This window comes from Gnatocerus cornutus, chromosome 1, assembly GCF_029298725.1.
Source record: "Gnatocerus cornutus isolate USDA-ARS CGAHR chromosome 1, icGnaCorn1.1, whole genome shotgun sequence".
Taxonomy (NCBI): domain Eukaryota; kingdom Metazoa; phylum Arthropoda; class Insecta; order Coleoptera; family Tenebrionidae; genus Gnatocerus; species Gnatocerus cornutus.
This window is the reverse complement of record NC_142233.1, coordinates 29,635,040-29,650,161: the sequence shown is the minus strand read 5'-3', so window position 1 is coordinate 29,650,161 and position 15,122 is coordinate 29,635,040. Positions and strand designations below refer to the sequence as shown.

General features: G+C 36.3%; 2 protein-coding genes across 2 annotated transcripts; both read right to left on the bottom strand.

Annotated features, from left to right (window-relative positions):
• Positions 1–617: 617 nt before the first annotated feature.
• On the bottom strand, positions 618–4,498 carry LOC148181451 (trypsin-3). The gene is made up of 5 exons (XM_088042317.1): positions 4,182–4,498; positions 2,219–2,417; positions 1,912–2,099; positions 1,724–1,860; positions 618–1,293 (listed from the first exon to the last, which is right to left on the bottom strand). The coding sequence occupies exons 1-5, from the start codon at positions 4,303–4,305 to the stop codon at positions 778–780; spliced, it is 1,164 nt and encodes a 387-aa protein (XP_087898443.1). The 5' UTR covers positions 4,306–4,498; the 3' UTR covers positions 618–777.
• A 2,216-nt stretch (positions 4,499–6,714) lies between these two features.
• Positions 6,715–14,841, bottom strand: LOC148181450 (uncharacterized). The gene is made up of 4 exons (XM_088036914.1): positions 13,562–14,841; positions 12,504–12,615; positions 9,231–9,390; positions 6,715–8,144 (listed from the first exon to the last, which is right to left on the bottom strand). Exons 1-4 carry the CDS (start codon positions 14,643–14,645, stop codon positions 7,653–7,655), a joined length of 1,848 nt encoding a protein of 615 aa, XP_087893040.1. The 5' UTR covers positions 14,646–14,841; the 3' UTR covers positions 6,715–7,652.
• Positions 14,842–15,122: the final 281 nt, after the last annotated feature.

Below are 15,122 nucleotides of genomic sequence, written 5' to 3'. Positions count from 1 at the left end.
AATTTGAATATAATTTAATTTTCAGTGAAAATGCCGTCCTAATGTTAATTAATTATGTCAGCATTAGTTTACTAGTTTCGTTTAATCAAAAGAATGAACAAACAACAAGACCAAGACAATATCCCACGGCGAAAATGAAATTACCTCATTAAATTGTTTACTGGTTTCGGCAACTTTTGTTATTTCTCATTTATTTTTTACACGGTTTTATTACAGACGTTAAACCATAAAAAAAGAGTAAAAGACGATCACAGCGTACAGTGCCGATATTTAATTTTTAAAGCAGGGAGGTGACATGTTTGCAATTTTCTCGAACCTTTTATCAAGATTATGTTTAAATATTTTCAGCGTAAACCTCGAGAGAGTAAATTTAATAAATAAAAACTGAAGCGAACACCGTTTCCTTCTTTTTCTTATTTTCGCTGATATTACGATAAAAGTACAATCAGTGTAGTCTTTTACTATTCTCAGATTACCACAAAATTATGTTGATTTGAAAAATATCTTATATAAGTTTAATGTCGTTGTTGCAAAATAATACGAAAGGTTCTTTCACGGTGTTATTATGTTTATCCCTCTAAATAACAAAATTTTATTAGTTACAGAAAAAAATACAGTAAAACATGTTTAATCTGTACAGATTGTGTAGGTAGAGATGTAACACTTTGTATATGCACATTTGCCTATAAAGTAGTCAATTCAACATATAACCCATCAATCTTCGCAAACACCACACAGCTCGTATCAAAATCCTCGTTCCAACCTCCCAATATTTCATTATAATAACCCAATAACAGATCTGATCCAGTCAGCTGTCACCGGAATTTTGTGATATATTCCAGGTTGATGTGGTTCTCCGCACCCAAACCCTGCGCTGGTAATACCCGCCAACGTCCACCTCCCATTTTCCAGGACGATGAGGGGTCCCCCAGAGTCTCCTAAACAAGCATCGTGCTTCCCCGACTCGTGTCCTGCACACAGCATTTCTTCATGCAATTCAACGGAAATCTGCTTAATCTCGTGCCAAGCCATGCACTCCTTTATGTCTAAGATAGGGACAGTGGCGCTACGTAGGACGTTTGTGCCCATTAGTTCGTTGGAAGGTTGGATTTTACCCCAACCGGCAACCACAGCATTCCTCCCTGTCAGAGACATGTCGCTGCTAGGAAGACATATAGGAGAGATGTGGTAAGAATAGCCCGCTTCAGTGATCAATTCTAATAAGGCCAGGTCGTATCTGTCAGGTTGCGTCGTTCGAAATTGAAAGTTCGGGTGGATGATTCTTCGACGGACCTGCAAATGACACTAAATGTCACACGATACAAAGAGAAACTGCAATCTCGCCTACAGAAAAATAAACTGAATTGTTAAGGCGTTGATTAACAGAAATACATATGTGGGTGGCAAAAATAAAGGAAAAGGAAAATTCAGTTATCCTGAAACGCTCCTCTGTGACTATTCTTGGAGTGAGCTCATTAATTTTTAGTTTTGTGTTTTATTTTGCCTCTGAACCTGTTCAACAAACTTTATTTGAATCATCCAAATTGAAATCAATGACTTTCATGTTTGTTCCACGAGAATAATTATCGTGAAAGGGGCAAAAACTACCTTCACATTAATATCTCAACAATAGACATAATCATTTCCTAGTCCTCTCGAGAGCCGCAAAAACCCAAACTTGTCACAAAACAATTTGTCGAGAACTTTATGAATAATACTCAACCCTGTGTAATTCAGCCGGTTCTAATTCTGCAACTTTGCCTGTATCCTGTGTGTCCAATTCTCCCAAATAGACCATAGTGTCTTTAAGCCTCGCTGTAATAATACAGTGCGCGGCAGTAGCCACAAATTTCCGCGAAACTGAAAAGCATCAATTAAAACTTCATTAATAAAGAAGATAGAAAAGCTCACCCAAAACTCCACCACATTGATAGGTAGCAATTTTTATGAAAGCTTGCCACGGAAATTGTGCAAATTTTGCCTCGTCACCTCCAATTATGCGTTTCATTAATATTCTGTCGCTTGATAGACCACACTCATCTCCATAATCATCAATTCGCTTTTGCAGGATTGGTAACAGTGAATTATCTTCCCTGATCCTAAAAAGGGAAAAAGTCGGGATTAATTATATCGAAAAGATCAGGAAGGTGTATAAATAAATTACTTTGCAAAAGAGTGGTCCTAACAGTTTTATAAAAGTCGATAATGCCCAACTTACTGTGGTTTTGACACTTCATTAATGCGACTTAACGACTTTTTGGAGGTGACACAGCAGGCGACAATCCATGGATTAGCGCCACATCCTGGCTGAATCGAGCCTCCCACGAGCCAACAAGCGAAGGATAGCGTGCAAGAGTGTAAAATCCCTTTCTGTTCACATTTTGGTGGATATCCCAAGAGCGTTACAAACATTCTTCCTGCAAAATCAGAAATTAGAGTAACGTTTTAATCTCAACTCTTTGTAAACTCAAACTGACACATTCTGTGTCTTATTTGTTGTCATATGTAAATTTTAAGCACGGATAAGTGTTCTATTACTAAAGTTTGCTCTTAAAATAAGCGATATATCGACCGAAGCCGACTTACATAGTTTTAATCGTTTTGTTTTTCAAAAAAAAAAAAATTAAATTTCGGAAATGTAGAAGCCTATTCTTAGCAAACAAAATGCGAGAACAACAATGACGAAAACTTCAACTCTCTGTCTGTAGTAGTTTCCGAGATATGATGCACCGACATTTCTGAACCTTCAAAATTTTAGCTTTTTGACGACAATTTGAAATTTTATTTGGCTATAGCTATAACTTATAGTTATAGTTATAACTCGGTTATTTGTTGACGTACTTGAAAAATTAGCACAGTTTCGTATTCGTGTAAAATGAACACAAATAACTTGAGTGTGCTTTACAAATTAATGAGATTTTGACCGAAATATATTTTCAAAGGGTTCTTTTGGGGTAATTTTTAATAAATTGTTTTAAGGTGAAAACGACGTTTAATACCTTTGAGTTTAAATCAATCGAAAGAGCAGCTCAAAATCTATCAATATCGGCCAAATCTCAGATCGGTAAGTCAAATAATTTACAAGTGGTGGCCAAAATACAAAAAATTGAAAAATTTTTATCAATTGAGTCGTTTTTTTTTTCATGAAAGAAAATGATCATTGAATTTTGGGTTTTTGAGAACAAATTCTAAAGCAAAAAGGCCCGAGAAAAACGATAACGCAAACCGTTTAACCGGAACTTTAACCGGTCATAACTCAGTTATTTGTTGCTGTATATAAATTTGGAATCTCTGCATGAAATTTTGCGTTAAGTAAGCTTTAATAATGCAAGTTTGCTCCAAAAATAAGGGAAATATCAACTGCAGAAGTTCGACTGTTTTTTTCGAGAGACTTAAATTTTCGACTTTTGAAAAATCTAAGAACACATTTTTACCTAAAAAATTGCGAGAAAAACGATGGTAAAAACCGTATCTTTCGTTTGATCGCAGTTTCCGAGATATGAAGCATCAATAATAGTTTTGAACCTTGAAATTTAAACTTTGGCTCTGTGACCACAGTATCCTATAATTTGAGTTTGCTTTGCAAATAGTGAGTGCACATTTTTTTCGAAAAATTAAATTTTTGAATCTAGAGTTAGTATGACCAGATGTTGGCGCAAACCACATCTTCGTATCTGTCGTAAATCCGAAGACATGAAGCTCAGAAATTTCCCGAAAAAATGTTCATCAAACATTGTAAATTAAAAAAAAAAAAATTTTTGATAAGACCTGATTTTTACCAAAAAAAAAGGTAAAAAAACATAGGAGATTAAAAAAATTATATGCCATTTAAAATTATTTCCAGAGAATTAAAAAAAAGTTTTGAAAAAGTACTTTTTTACTAACATTTCTGCTCGCAATTACCTTTAGTACTGATTCTCTATGTTTGCACTGTTTTGTAGTTTTTAGAAAAATGATAGCTTGCAGACAAAAATCTGACTTCAAAAAAGACTTTTGTATCAAAGTCCTTTGATTACATCATATAGAAATATTGCCACAAAGAGTTTAAAACAAGAAGCAACCAGCAATACGAGTACTACCTAAATAAGCGATAGCTCAAATTTTCCACCGAACCATATGACTTAATCGTTCCGACATTTAGATCAAAACACAAAATTATGCAAAGAATAACCTTCACTCACCGCTAATCGTAATTTCCTTTTCGTAGCCATTCTCTCTCCTATTCCTCCGACTATTGGACTTCCAAAATTCGAAGAACGCGAAAACGTGAACGCTACAAAGCAACAACAAGAAGAAGGTGCGCATCTCTCACTCATTTTTAATTTTTGGCACACTGGTTTTTAACACAGTTGGTAAAAATAATGTTTTATCAAGACATTTCGGTAAAAATTAATCGCAGCATTGCCGAGAAGACGAAGAAGACTTACTTAACTGTGTAACAGTAAACGAGGGTAACGGCACTGGTCCGAAAGTGGCCTACATTATGCTATAAGCTGTGAAGAATAATCGTGAAAGAGATGGAAGTGGCGAAATGACGAGTAAGCAAAAATTAATTGTAAAACGTGCCGAGTGTTAAAGGTCAACGGCACCGCAAAAACAACAAAAATCTTAAAGTAAATTGATAACGGGTTAATTCACGTGGAAACGGTGACAAAACAAACTGGTACATTCAAAATTTTATTCAAGAAACGGGTTACATTCTCTAACTGTATTCAAGATTCAAAAACATCCACAGATCTTTGGAGGTGCTAAGTTAAGGCCGCAACCATAACCAGGGAACTTTGAGAGCTGAAAATTACAATAAAAAAAAACAGAAAAGCGAGTTAGAGACTTACCAGTGAGTATTTAACGATCGGTTTAACTTTTGGGATCAAACCGCAAGTTGGGGGTTGATAACACGGCATCGGCATCGGAGGCGGCAGAGGTTTGCAAAGAGGAGGCAGAACAGGTTTGTAAAAAGGAAGAGGCTTATAAATCGGTGGTGGCAATGCCAATGGGTTGCAAATTGGTGCTGGTAATGGCTTGTAAATAGGGGCTGGCATTGGTAGCGGCGCTGGATAATAAGGAAGACCAATTTCTTTACAAACTGACGGTGGCGGCGGTGGTGGCAATGGCGCCGGAATGTCGTAAACTGGAGGTGGTGGCGGAGCACCACAACCGCAGCTACAACCGCAGACCTAATAAACAAATAGTAAAACTCCTTTAAACTTCCGGAAACTTACTTGAGTTGCTGCGAGTTTCAAAAGAAGAACAACCACCAAATACTTAGCCATTGCAAGAGTGTGACAATTATTCGAATCATCGCAGTTTTTATACAGACAATTAATTGTATTGTTTGGTCCAACAGCACGAAAATGTTGTTGTTCCGGGTGCGGTAATAAATCCATACGTGCTTCCTAAATTAAATAAAACTTTTGACTCTCCCAATGGATTTAAGGTTAACGGTCTTGAGACGCTGGATTAATAGCTGGTGACGATAATGATAAAAGTTTGGGAAGAAGGGCTGTGTCTCGCCTCATAAATTTAATTATTCAAAACTCCAATTAATTACGACTCGAGTTCTAAGTATGATTGCACAAAAAAATCATGTCGCTGCGTTTGTAGACCATCCACAAGATTGTTTTCGTGACATCGGCGCAAAAAGTGGGATTCACTAATTCAATTAATAATTTCTTGTAACACGTTTGCTGAAAGCTTCTTTCCGGTAATTTTCTTTATGTGGTAACAGAGATAATCAGTTGTGAAAGTTGGTAATTAAACAGCGTAATAAAATAGTAGATTTTATTAATTTATAACAAATTTCCTAGCACTAGTACAAGTCCAATAAAACACTATAACTTAAATTCGATTTCACAAGAGTCCATTTTTCACAGAAGCAATAATTTAAGATGAATAATTTACTAACATGAATCTTGGCGATTCAATTTACAATAATTACAGTTTATTAAATATCAACCTACTTAAGTTAAAAATCACAAATAGGTATACAATGTAGGTACTTAAGTCTAAACAGGTAAGTTAAAACTTTTTCACCGGAGCAACAAGAACAGTTAGTTAGAAACTAAATGTTAGTTCTGGAATTTAAAGACTATTAAAAGTTACCGAAGCAGTTTAACTTTTTGGCGGGTGATTAGTGTTAAATGGCATGTTTTCTTATTTGGTAGGACTAATCTAGATATTTCTATATTTATAGAGACATCCAGATTTGTCATAAAAACATAAAAAGCTGTTGAATTATGGAATAGAACTATGAAGTTAAAAACTGAAAATTAGTACATTGAACAAGCAAGGCATAAATGCATTTGTGCTCATTCTAGTGTGCATTCTGTTTACTTATGCAATTATTATAAAAACAGTTTCCACATAAAGTTTTTAAAACAGATTTATGGAACCGTAAGGAATTAATTAACTGCCGGAAAATTTAGTTGCAGGAAAATGCGAGTGGGAGCTTTAATAAAGATTTAATAATTGGCTAATCTGTTTATACAAATAAATTTTAGATCTGACTTTGAGTTATATGCACAAAGTTTGTTTATTTTTCGAGGTAAAACAGAAACAATAACTTTCGAGCTGCTTTACATGTTAAAATCTCACGATAACAAATCTTCCGGGAAAATTAAAGCGAAACTAAAACTGACGTTGTTCTTTTTGTTTATTTGATGTATTTGGCTAATAAAAAGTGAAGTATTCAAGTTGCGTTAGTAACGTAACATGAAAAATGAAATTCGATGTAGACATGAAAATGATGCTATTCTTTCAAGCAAGATGGGTCGAAATGCTCTGCAAATAAAAAGTATTGCCACACCTAAAACAAGAAATTTTCCGTAATGAGTTGATAAGCATGTTAGTAGACAAAATTTACAAGCGGTGGTCATTTTTTGCCCATTATTTTTAATAAGGCATTGAATTTTAGCTTCAAATGTAGCCAACACAAACTAAACCTCTTGCCCATGATGACCTTTTTTGAATACGACACTTTGATTATGTTATCCTTTTCATTCTATCAAGTTTATAAAAAAGACCATTATATGATAAATTATGACTATCACTTATTATTTCGACATTGTTATAAAAGTTAGTACAGAAAGTTCTTAATTTTTCTAATACTTTTGGCGGTGGCAGCAACAGTAATAATAACCAATAAATAAGTAAGTGAACACTCAGTGCTTTGAACTAAACTCTTATCTGTGTACAGAGTGCTCAAAAAATTTCAAGCATTTTGAATAAAATATGAATCCAAAGTATGTAATTTTGAGCTGCCATAAAAATATTTCAGTTCAAAATCGTTTTCGTAACAAAAAACTCCTTCGTTATGGGCGGTAAAATATTTCTTTCTCTCATTTTTTTCTGACTGTTAAGAAATGGTTTTAATTCGCTCGTTTCCGATTGTTCATTTCACTGAGAGTTAATGAAATGCCCGAAAAAAATCGAACTGATTAAACTCTCGCTCTGGTGTAATTTATAGAGTTATAGATTGTGAATTTATTGCTCTTCAGATAACTTTTAAACCAAGCCAGTCTAATTTTAATCTTCCGCAAAAATGCAGTTGCAATTCCTTCCAAGATCGAAGCTAGCAACAGATAAAAGCTAAACAGTATACAACGTCGCTCGATGAAAATTCAATTTGAAATTCGAGTCCATGGGTCTGGTATCTAAACACCAATGGCCCTCGTGATCCAATCGACCGTATGTGCTACCCTATGATAAATTCCCGGTTGTCCCGGCTGCGCACAACTATATCCCGCCGAGACAATTCCGATCAGGAACCATCGTCCTTGCTTCTGCAGCATTAATGGCCCCCCGGAATCGCCTTGGCAGCTGTCTCTACCCCCATTTTTATATCCCGCGCACATCATCTCGTCGTAGATAGTCACCCCAATCCCTTTCGACCTATGCCATCGTTCGCACACACGATTATCTATCACTGGCACTTGCACAGCTTGGAGAGTTTGCGGGCGTAATCTGGATCCGGGACTTAGCGCCCCCCAACCAGCTGCCACCCCTACTTCTCCAAGGAAGCTTTCCCCGCGTGGGGGGAGACAGATGGGGGTAATGTGGGGGAGCTGATGAGCGGTGCGGTCGAGACGAAGGACGGCGACGTCAAAGCGGTCTGCTTGAGGCGTGAATTTGAAGAAAGGATGCACCTGGAAACAGAATGTTATTAAAAGAGTACGGGAGTAAAGGGGAGGCCGTGGTGTCTGGATTGCTTTGATGGTGATTTGAATTCACGCTAAGAGGAAGGAGAAAAAGCGAATAGTGACGTGTTTGGAAAGACAAAGTATGCAAAGAATGATGTGAAAAGTTCAGATGTTGTACATTTATTCAAACAACAGTAAAAATATCGTTTTAAAATTGAAATTAATAACCAGCACCTGACGAACTAAATGACCAAAGAGAAAAACTAATATTTTAAAGTTACCACGCATAAAATTTTTGCATAAAATTGCAGTTATCTAGGGTATTGATTTTTCCAGACTACTTTTCACTACAATTTATGTTGCTGATAAATTTCAGGCAATATTTCAATTTACTTCTACAGCAGTTCCGCTCTGCCTGACAAATTTGCATAGTTATAACATTTGGTTATCAATTGCTACCAATTCTGGCACTTTCAAGCTTCATAGCTCGCAAGCTCAGACAGTAAAATTTGATGTCAAATTTAGATGTCTACATTTTACATATCCGTGATGGCAACTGTGTTGCAAATATTTGAGTATGCATAACATTTGTATGAATTCAGCAGAAATAAAATGGTTTACATGTACTTCCGGCAAAGTTATTCTATTCGCTGTGAAGATACAGTTTCGCTGAATCAACGGTGTCAGCCGTAATATTTAAAAAAAATTACCAATCACACTACATTTTTGCACGAGTCTGACCGTTGCTACATGGTAAAACTATTACAACACAAGTATGGTAATACAGTTAATCAACATAAATCAACAAATTTGAGTATAAACAGAACTAGAAAATGAAGCTTGGTTGGTCTGTGTGCAGGTAAGCTCCCCGGGCAGCTTAATATTGTTTTAACCAGAGATAATTATTTCCATCTATTAACATTCTCAAAGATAAATTCTTTTTCTACACAAATTAATAAAACCTGAATCCTCGATTTCCATGTCCATTCTCATCAGTTAAATCGTTGTTATAAATCACTTTCAAAGGACTAGTCCTCCGAATCGAGACGTGAAAAATCTTTTATCCCCTCGTAAAAAACCTTTTACCCGTACCTGTATTTGAGAAACCCCGAAGGTGTAAGCGGGCAATGGCTCAACTGCTGAGTTGATAACATAATCTCCAAGGGTGACATGCACCTGTCTAGGGGTTGCTCTTGCCACACAATGCCCCGCTGTTACGACGTGACGCCTGCTGACTAGAGACCCGCCGCACCTGAAACATTTACTGGTTGCATAAACGAGTAAACTTTCCTGAAAAAAAACAGTGGCGTGCGGGTAAAGTATGTTAATAGAAAATTAACTTTTCATGGGATTGAAGTGGAAGGTTCTGAAATTTATTAAAACTCTTTAAATATATGGTTGAGTATTAAAATTCCTTCTAAAATTAAAAATAAATTGAATTTAAAACACGTTCAAAAAAGCCCTTAAATTCTCGGCTTTCTTTTTGTTTAGACAAAACGCACAACCGCGCGATATTCTACAACGGCGATTTTTTGTGCAATTTCCTGCCAAAAACAACAATATTTACGTTCTTTTCGCTTTCTCGAGTTTAACGTCCACTTAATTCCCGGTGATCGGAAAATATTCCACATTTAAGATGAAATATGAAGTTTCCAGAAGTTTAAATGAAAACGCGTAAGAAAGCAGCTAACAAATGACCACGATAAAAGCAAAGGAGTGGTTCTGATATCGCGGTAAAAAACAACACGGGAATGAAAATAAAAACCACCAAAGAAACATCTTGAGAGAAAGTTTAAAAACCCATCATTGCAGAAATTCCTGAACACAACATGAGATGTAAATTTTTTTCTAGGAAATTTCCTTATATAACGGCAAAAGACAATTTTTCATATGTAGAAAAATTGTCTTTTGAATGAGACGTCAAGGATGAAAAATGGGGCTAGAAAATGGTACGAAACTATCTGGTTGGACGCTCTCCAAAAATGTTGCTTCATCATTTCGCATAGATGTAAACAGATAAATAAATTGTGGAAAAATACGAATAAATTGCAACTGTGCTTTCACCACATCTTGTAAATTTGTACGGATATTAATACGGTGGTTTTCTTATCGCACGGTAATTTGGTGTAATCGAGCTTCCAATTATTGGAAATGAATGAACGGATTGTTTCCTTGTTCATACTTATTAACATACAACTGCTGAAAGCAAATATCACAGAAATAGCACAAAGGCAGTAGAAATCTGTCAATTATTAGTAAACAATAAGTATTGTGTTGTCAACCTTTAGGATTCTTTAACTTTAGATTAATACACATAATTTATTGTTAAAATTACAAAAATAAAAATGTTAAAACTAGAATTGATGTCAGTGAATGTGGATTCGATCTGACATCGTATACAATCGCAGTGTGGGTGTATGGATTTATATTCGTTCTCAATTCGCACACGATTTTGAAGCAATGTCAAATTCACGCGCATTGTGTTTAAAAAAGAGAAAATTGTCATGTTCCATGTGAACCTGCGATTATCACAAATCCGTTTTTTCATTTAAAAAAAAACGAGTAACCCAATTTTCTCGAGATTGAATTATTGCGCTTCCTCTCCAAACAACAAAGGAACTAAATCGAAATGCAGGAAACAAATTTCTTTTGTAACTTTATTTTTTCTCTGGTTACTCTAATAGATACCCACTTGGTTGTAAAGAGTAATTTTGTAATTAATCCGCTTTCTAGCAAAGAATTACTATGTAATGCATGCCATTTGCGAGTTACATAAAATCATACTGACGCATCATAATGCGTGCTGCAAAAAATGCCTAAAACGCACTTAATCCATGGTAAAAACCTGTAAATCCGCTTCCTTTCTTAACAATAGTTCGGTTTTCGGGAAATTTTGCATTGTCGCTAAAGTAGTTCAATTTTAATTTGACGACGAAAGGAACAATAGCTGTCGCTTTGTCTGAAGCCACAATTGTCCGGAAACACAGACATGAATTATTTTAATCAAAATAAATTAGAAGAAAATTAAGAACTTTTCGACCGAAACCCAGGTCATAAAAACGCAATCGACTCAGATGAGTGAGATAAGTCGATGGATCGACATGTTTTATATTTCTCAGTATCGTTAATTAAATCAAAGAAAATATAAAGAATTCAGTTTGGGAAATATAAAAAGTTACCTACTGCATTAGAAAGTTCGGTGTTGTTTTTTTCATGCACATCTGAGATATCAGTAAGTTAAAACTTGAAACGCAATTCCTGTTCCAGTTTGAGCTGGGATTTCCTCAACCGATAAACGACTTACATTCATTGAGTAATCATTTTTTATGCACTGAATTGATGGATTCTGCCCACGAATCGTACATTCGAAAATGTTCGTGAAATCCGATTATTATTCGCATCAATATTAATTTATTCATAAAAATTAATTGAAACGAATCTAATTCACTCAGAACTCAAATGTTTATTAATTACCCACGAAATTTAATTTGGCGATAAATAACTCCCGCATTCATTTGAATAAATACATATAATAAATTGGGCGTTGGGTAAAGCATAAAACGATTTATTGATGCAATAAACGCCGATTAATGATTCGATTTCTTTTCGATAAATTGACCGTGAATCACGAATTACAACTTTTCATCAACGATTTATCACATCTATTTCTTCGAAAACTAGCAAAATTTTTCCTTTTGATAGCTTTCTTAACGGCTTTCCTGTTATGAAAAATCGTTACATGTTATTATTTTATGTACTGTGAAGTTAATGTATTTTTTCTTTTATTGGAAACTTGCAGAGACGGTTTCTCTTGTATATTTTATGATGATGTTTCATTGTTGCTTTTGATACACTAGCTCTTGGAAGGAAGTTGAATGCAAATTCATTTAGAAAAATGAAAATTAATGCATTAAAAAATCGTGTTATCGTCTTTTCACCAAATTTAGGATTAGGAATATTTGAATTTTTTTGTAGTAAAAGCAACAATGTAAATGTCAAAGTCACAACAGTTGCTAGTGAAAGTACTAAAAAAATAATGCAAAAGAACCAAGAAAATAAATATTCAATTCCAAACCAAATAATCAAAAAGTATAATTATTACTATAAACCGTTTTCGCGGTTTGCATTTATCATTTTTTGTTGGTAATTATCACTAATAAACAACTCATTTTAAAAGAAAATTGTTCCAAAAAAGCGTTTCTATTTTCGTCACTTGTCTAATTTTTTATTTTAGTAACCATGAAAATGGTGTAATTTCTAAAATTTCTAATTTACAAACCACGAAAGTTAATAGTTTGCACTGTGGTTGTTCACCGTGAAGTTGGTAATCATAAACACCTATTACGATAACAAGAAGATTAATACCTGGAGGATCCGATTCTAATGTACGCTTGCCAAGGAAAAGTCCCAAATCCAGCTTCCTCTCCTCCGACAATTCGTCTTTGAGCTTGCTGCCGGTTCGTTGAAATACCACAGCCTGGAAACTCAAGCAATTATAATAAAGTCAGTCACGAAAATTCAGTAATTGCATTTTTACAAGTGAAAAGTTAGCCACACTAATTGCCCATAAACATGCGTATTAATTAATTAAACCATTAGTTTTAAGCAAAGCGAAAGTCTTGTGATATACTGCGATCACTTTCTCCATTTTCGATGCTGTTCTCATGCACCTGAATATATACAGAGTGGCGCATGCAATCCAAGCGTTCGGTACCACTTACGATAATCCATGTCGGGAAGACCGGATTTGGGGGATTCGTGGGGTGCCTCGATGGTACCGACCGCCAGGTTTGCGCTGTGACCATTCTTGGAAGCTCCTCTTTGACAGCAGCCCTTCAACAAGCCATCGCAAGGAGACTCTAGCACACCCCCCGACAGCCAGCACGTTAGGAAAAATTCACATGTCACCCCAGAAGCGCACCCCAATATCGTCCCTAGCAGTGCAAAGTGTTAAGTTACAAAAGAGAATTTTCAACAGTTGACTTAGCCCAACCTGACCTTATTCACCCATTTCTTGAAATTTCACGATTTGCTTAACATTGGCCTAGTTATGTTTTTTTCTCATGACATGATGATTGTCGTGAAACTGACTTTTCTATTCAAAAAAAGCTGAGCGTGTCGACCTTGAGATTTCAAGTTCAATTGAAAATCGAAAGTGCCCGATTGGAAATGTCCAATTGTTCCATGAGCTTTCACATAAAATATTGCATTCTATTCATTAACGTTAATTTCACGAAAGTAGTAATCATATTCCGGCGTGTGCCAAATAAAGACAAATGCTGAAGAAAGTGAAACCAGCTAAACCAATACAAGAGTTTAAGCAGAAAAAATGAAGACGCTTTCTTCAATCATTGCGCTCTTACGTTCGTTGTATTTTAATGATTCTGTTACATAAAAAACGAGAAATAATAGCGCACAATTACCTCTATCTCGAGTATCCTGTTCTTGAATATCCTGCAAATTATTATCTCCAGCCAACCAGTCAGGCTCTTCCTGGTTCCCGTTGGGCTCTCTAAACGCCACCAAATCTGAAGGAAAGATCACTCGTGGTCGCCGTGAACTCGCCCAAGCAGCTTGCCAGAAGGGTTCTCTAGCCGTTGGAGGAAACCCTTCAGGATGTCTTAACCTCCTCGGGAGCCGAAAACCGGAGACTTCACTTGGAGGAAGTCCTAATCTGGTGGGTCTATATACACGGCTTTCTTCAGTTTCGAACGACTCGGGTCGGTACGGGTCAAAACCCTCAGATGAGAACCCAGAAGGTTCGTACTCCGGGCGGAACCGCTCCCCCGGGAAAGTGATCGGCTTCCGCAAGGGCTTAAAACCCTCATCATAAGACTTCCGACTTCTAACTTGCGGTTGGTAATAAAACCGCCTCACTGGACTAAACCTGTGAGGCTTCGGCAAACTCGGCGGTAGAATCTCCCCAATGTGCTCATCACCGCTCCCATCTGTGGTGTCATCTCTTCTGCTGATGCTCTGTTCCGTGTACTGATCATGATTCTGTTGATACGTCTCTCCCCCGTGAATCAACAAATCAATTTCGTCTTTCGACAAGACTTTGAAGTCTTCAACGTAATCTTCCTTGGAAATTCGCGCTGAACCAGAAGAATTTCCTGTTACATAATTCGGTTCTAGATGGATGTGCTGCTCGTACAGCTTTAATAGAGGTCTTATGAAATCCTTTTCGAGCAACTTCTCGTATGCTGTTTTTCTTTCTCTTTGGAGAAATCGGTTGATGGCGTCATGATTCTTCAATTCGTCGTTATCACGGGGATTTTTAGCCAGAGTCTCTCTCTCGGATGACTCATTCTTAATGTTAACCAGATAACCGTGAAAGACTTTCAAGTTTTCAGTGTTTTGCTCCACCGACTGTACTATATCTTCAGTGTTGTTTTTAGGAAGATAATGAATAAATGCCCCTGAAGATCTCTGCACCGGAGGGTCAGCTGCGTGAATCAGAAATATGCTCAAAACTAAGGCCAAAAGTCGCGAATGTATTTGGTTCATTCTGACTCTGTTCCATTTAATTTTCACCCTTCCTCTGTAAGCGCCGTGCCCTTAGTGCTCTAAACTCATCCTATTAAATACTAATATCACAGTACTTTACTTATGGAGTAGTGCGGATTTATTGCATTTTTACAGTTTGATTGTTGGGATTATTGTTCGGCGTTAAAAAACCAAACACAAAACACTACGACACATCACAGGCACCGATGAACACTTGGGGCCGACTGAAGCAACAAAGACGTCCATGCTAGAGAGTTAACTTTCACACACTCACCACTTTCACTTCAAGAGACTTCGCTCCCCATACAAACAACATGCAAGTAAAAGATTCACGGCTTTACATAGTGCATAATAATAATTAAGACACAGATGCTGGCGCTTACAAAAAAAGCAGATGGTGAAGTTACCGTATTGACTCAATCACAGAAAATTTCCAGGAATTGAGAACGCCAAAGAAATCGGGTTTGTTATTATTGT

Excerpts from the sequence above, each read along its gene's own strand:
- LOC148181451 (XM_088042317.1), bottom strand. The coding sequence starts at position 4,305 with ATGCGCACCTTCTTCTTGTTGTTGCTTTGTAGCGTTCACGTTTTCGCG. Across the intron at positions 2,100-2,218 it reads AATGAAGTGTCAAAACCACA|GATCAGGGAAGATAATTCAC; the intron begins GTAAGTTGGGCA and ends TTCCCTTTTTAG. Across the intron at positions 1,861-1,911 it reads TCAATGTGGTGGAGTTTTGG|TTTCGCGGAAATTTGTGGCT; the intron begins GTGAGCTTTTCT and ends GATGCTTTTCAG.
- LOC148181450 (XM_088036914.1), bottom strand. The coding sequence starts at position 14,645 with ATGAACCAAATACATTCGCGACTTTTGGCCTTAGTTTTGAGCATATTT. Across the intron at positions 12,616-13,561 it reads ACAGGATACTCGAGATAGAG|GCTGTGGTATTTCAACGAAC; the intron begins GTAATTGTGCGC and ends TTGAGTTTCCAG. Across the intron at positions 8,145-9,230 it reads TCGGGGTTTCTCAAATACAG|GTGCATCCTTTCTTCAAATT; the intron begins GTACGGGTAAAA and ends TTCTGTTTCCAG.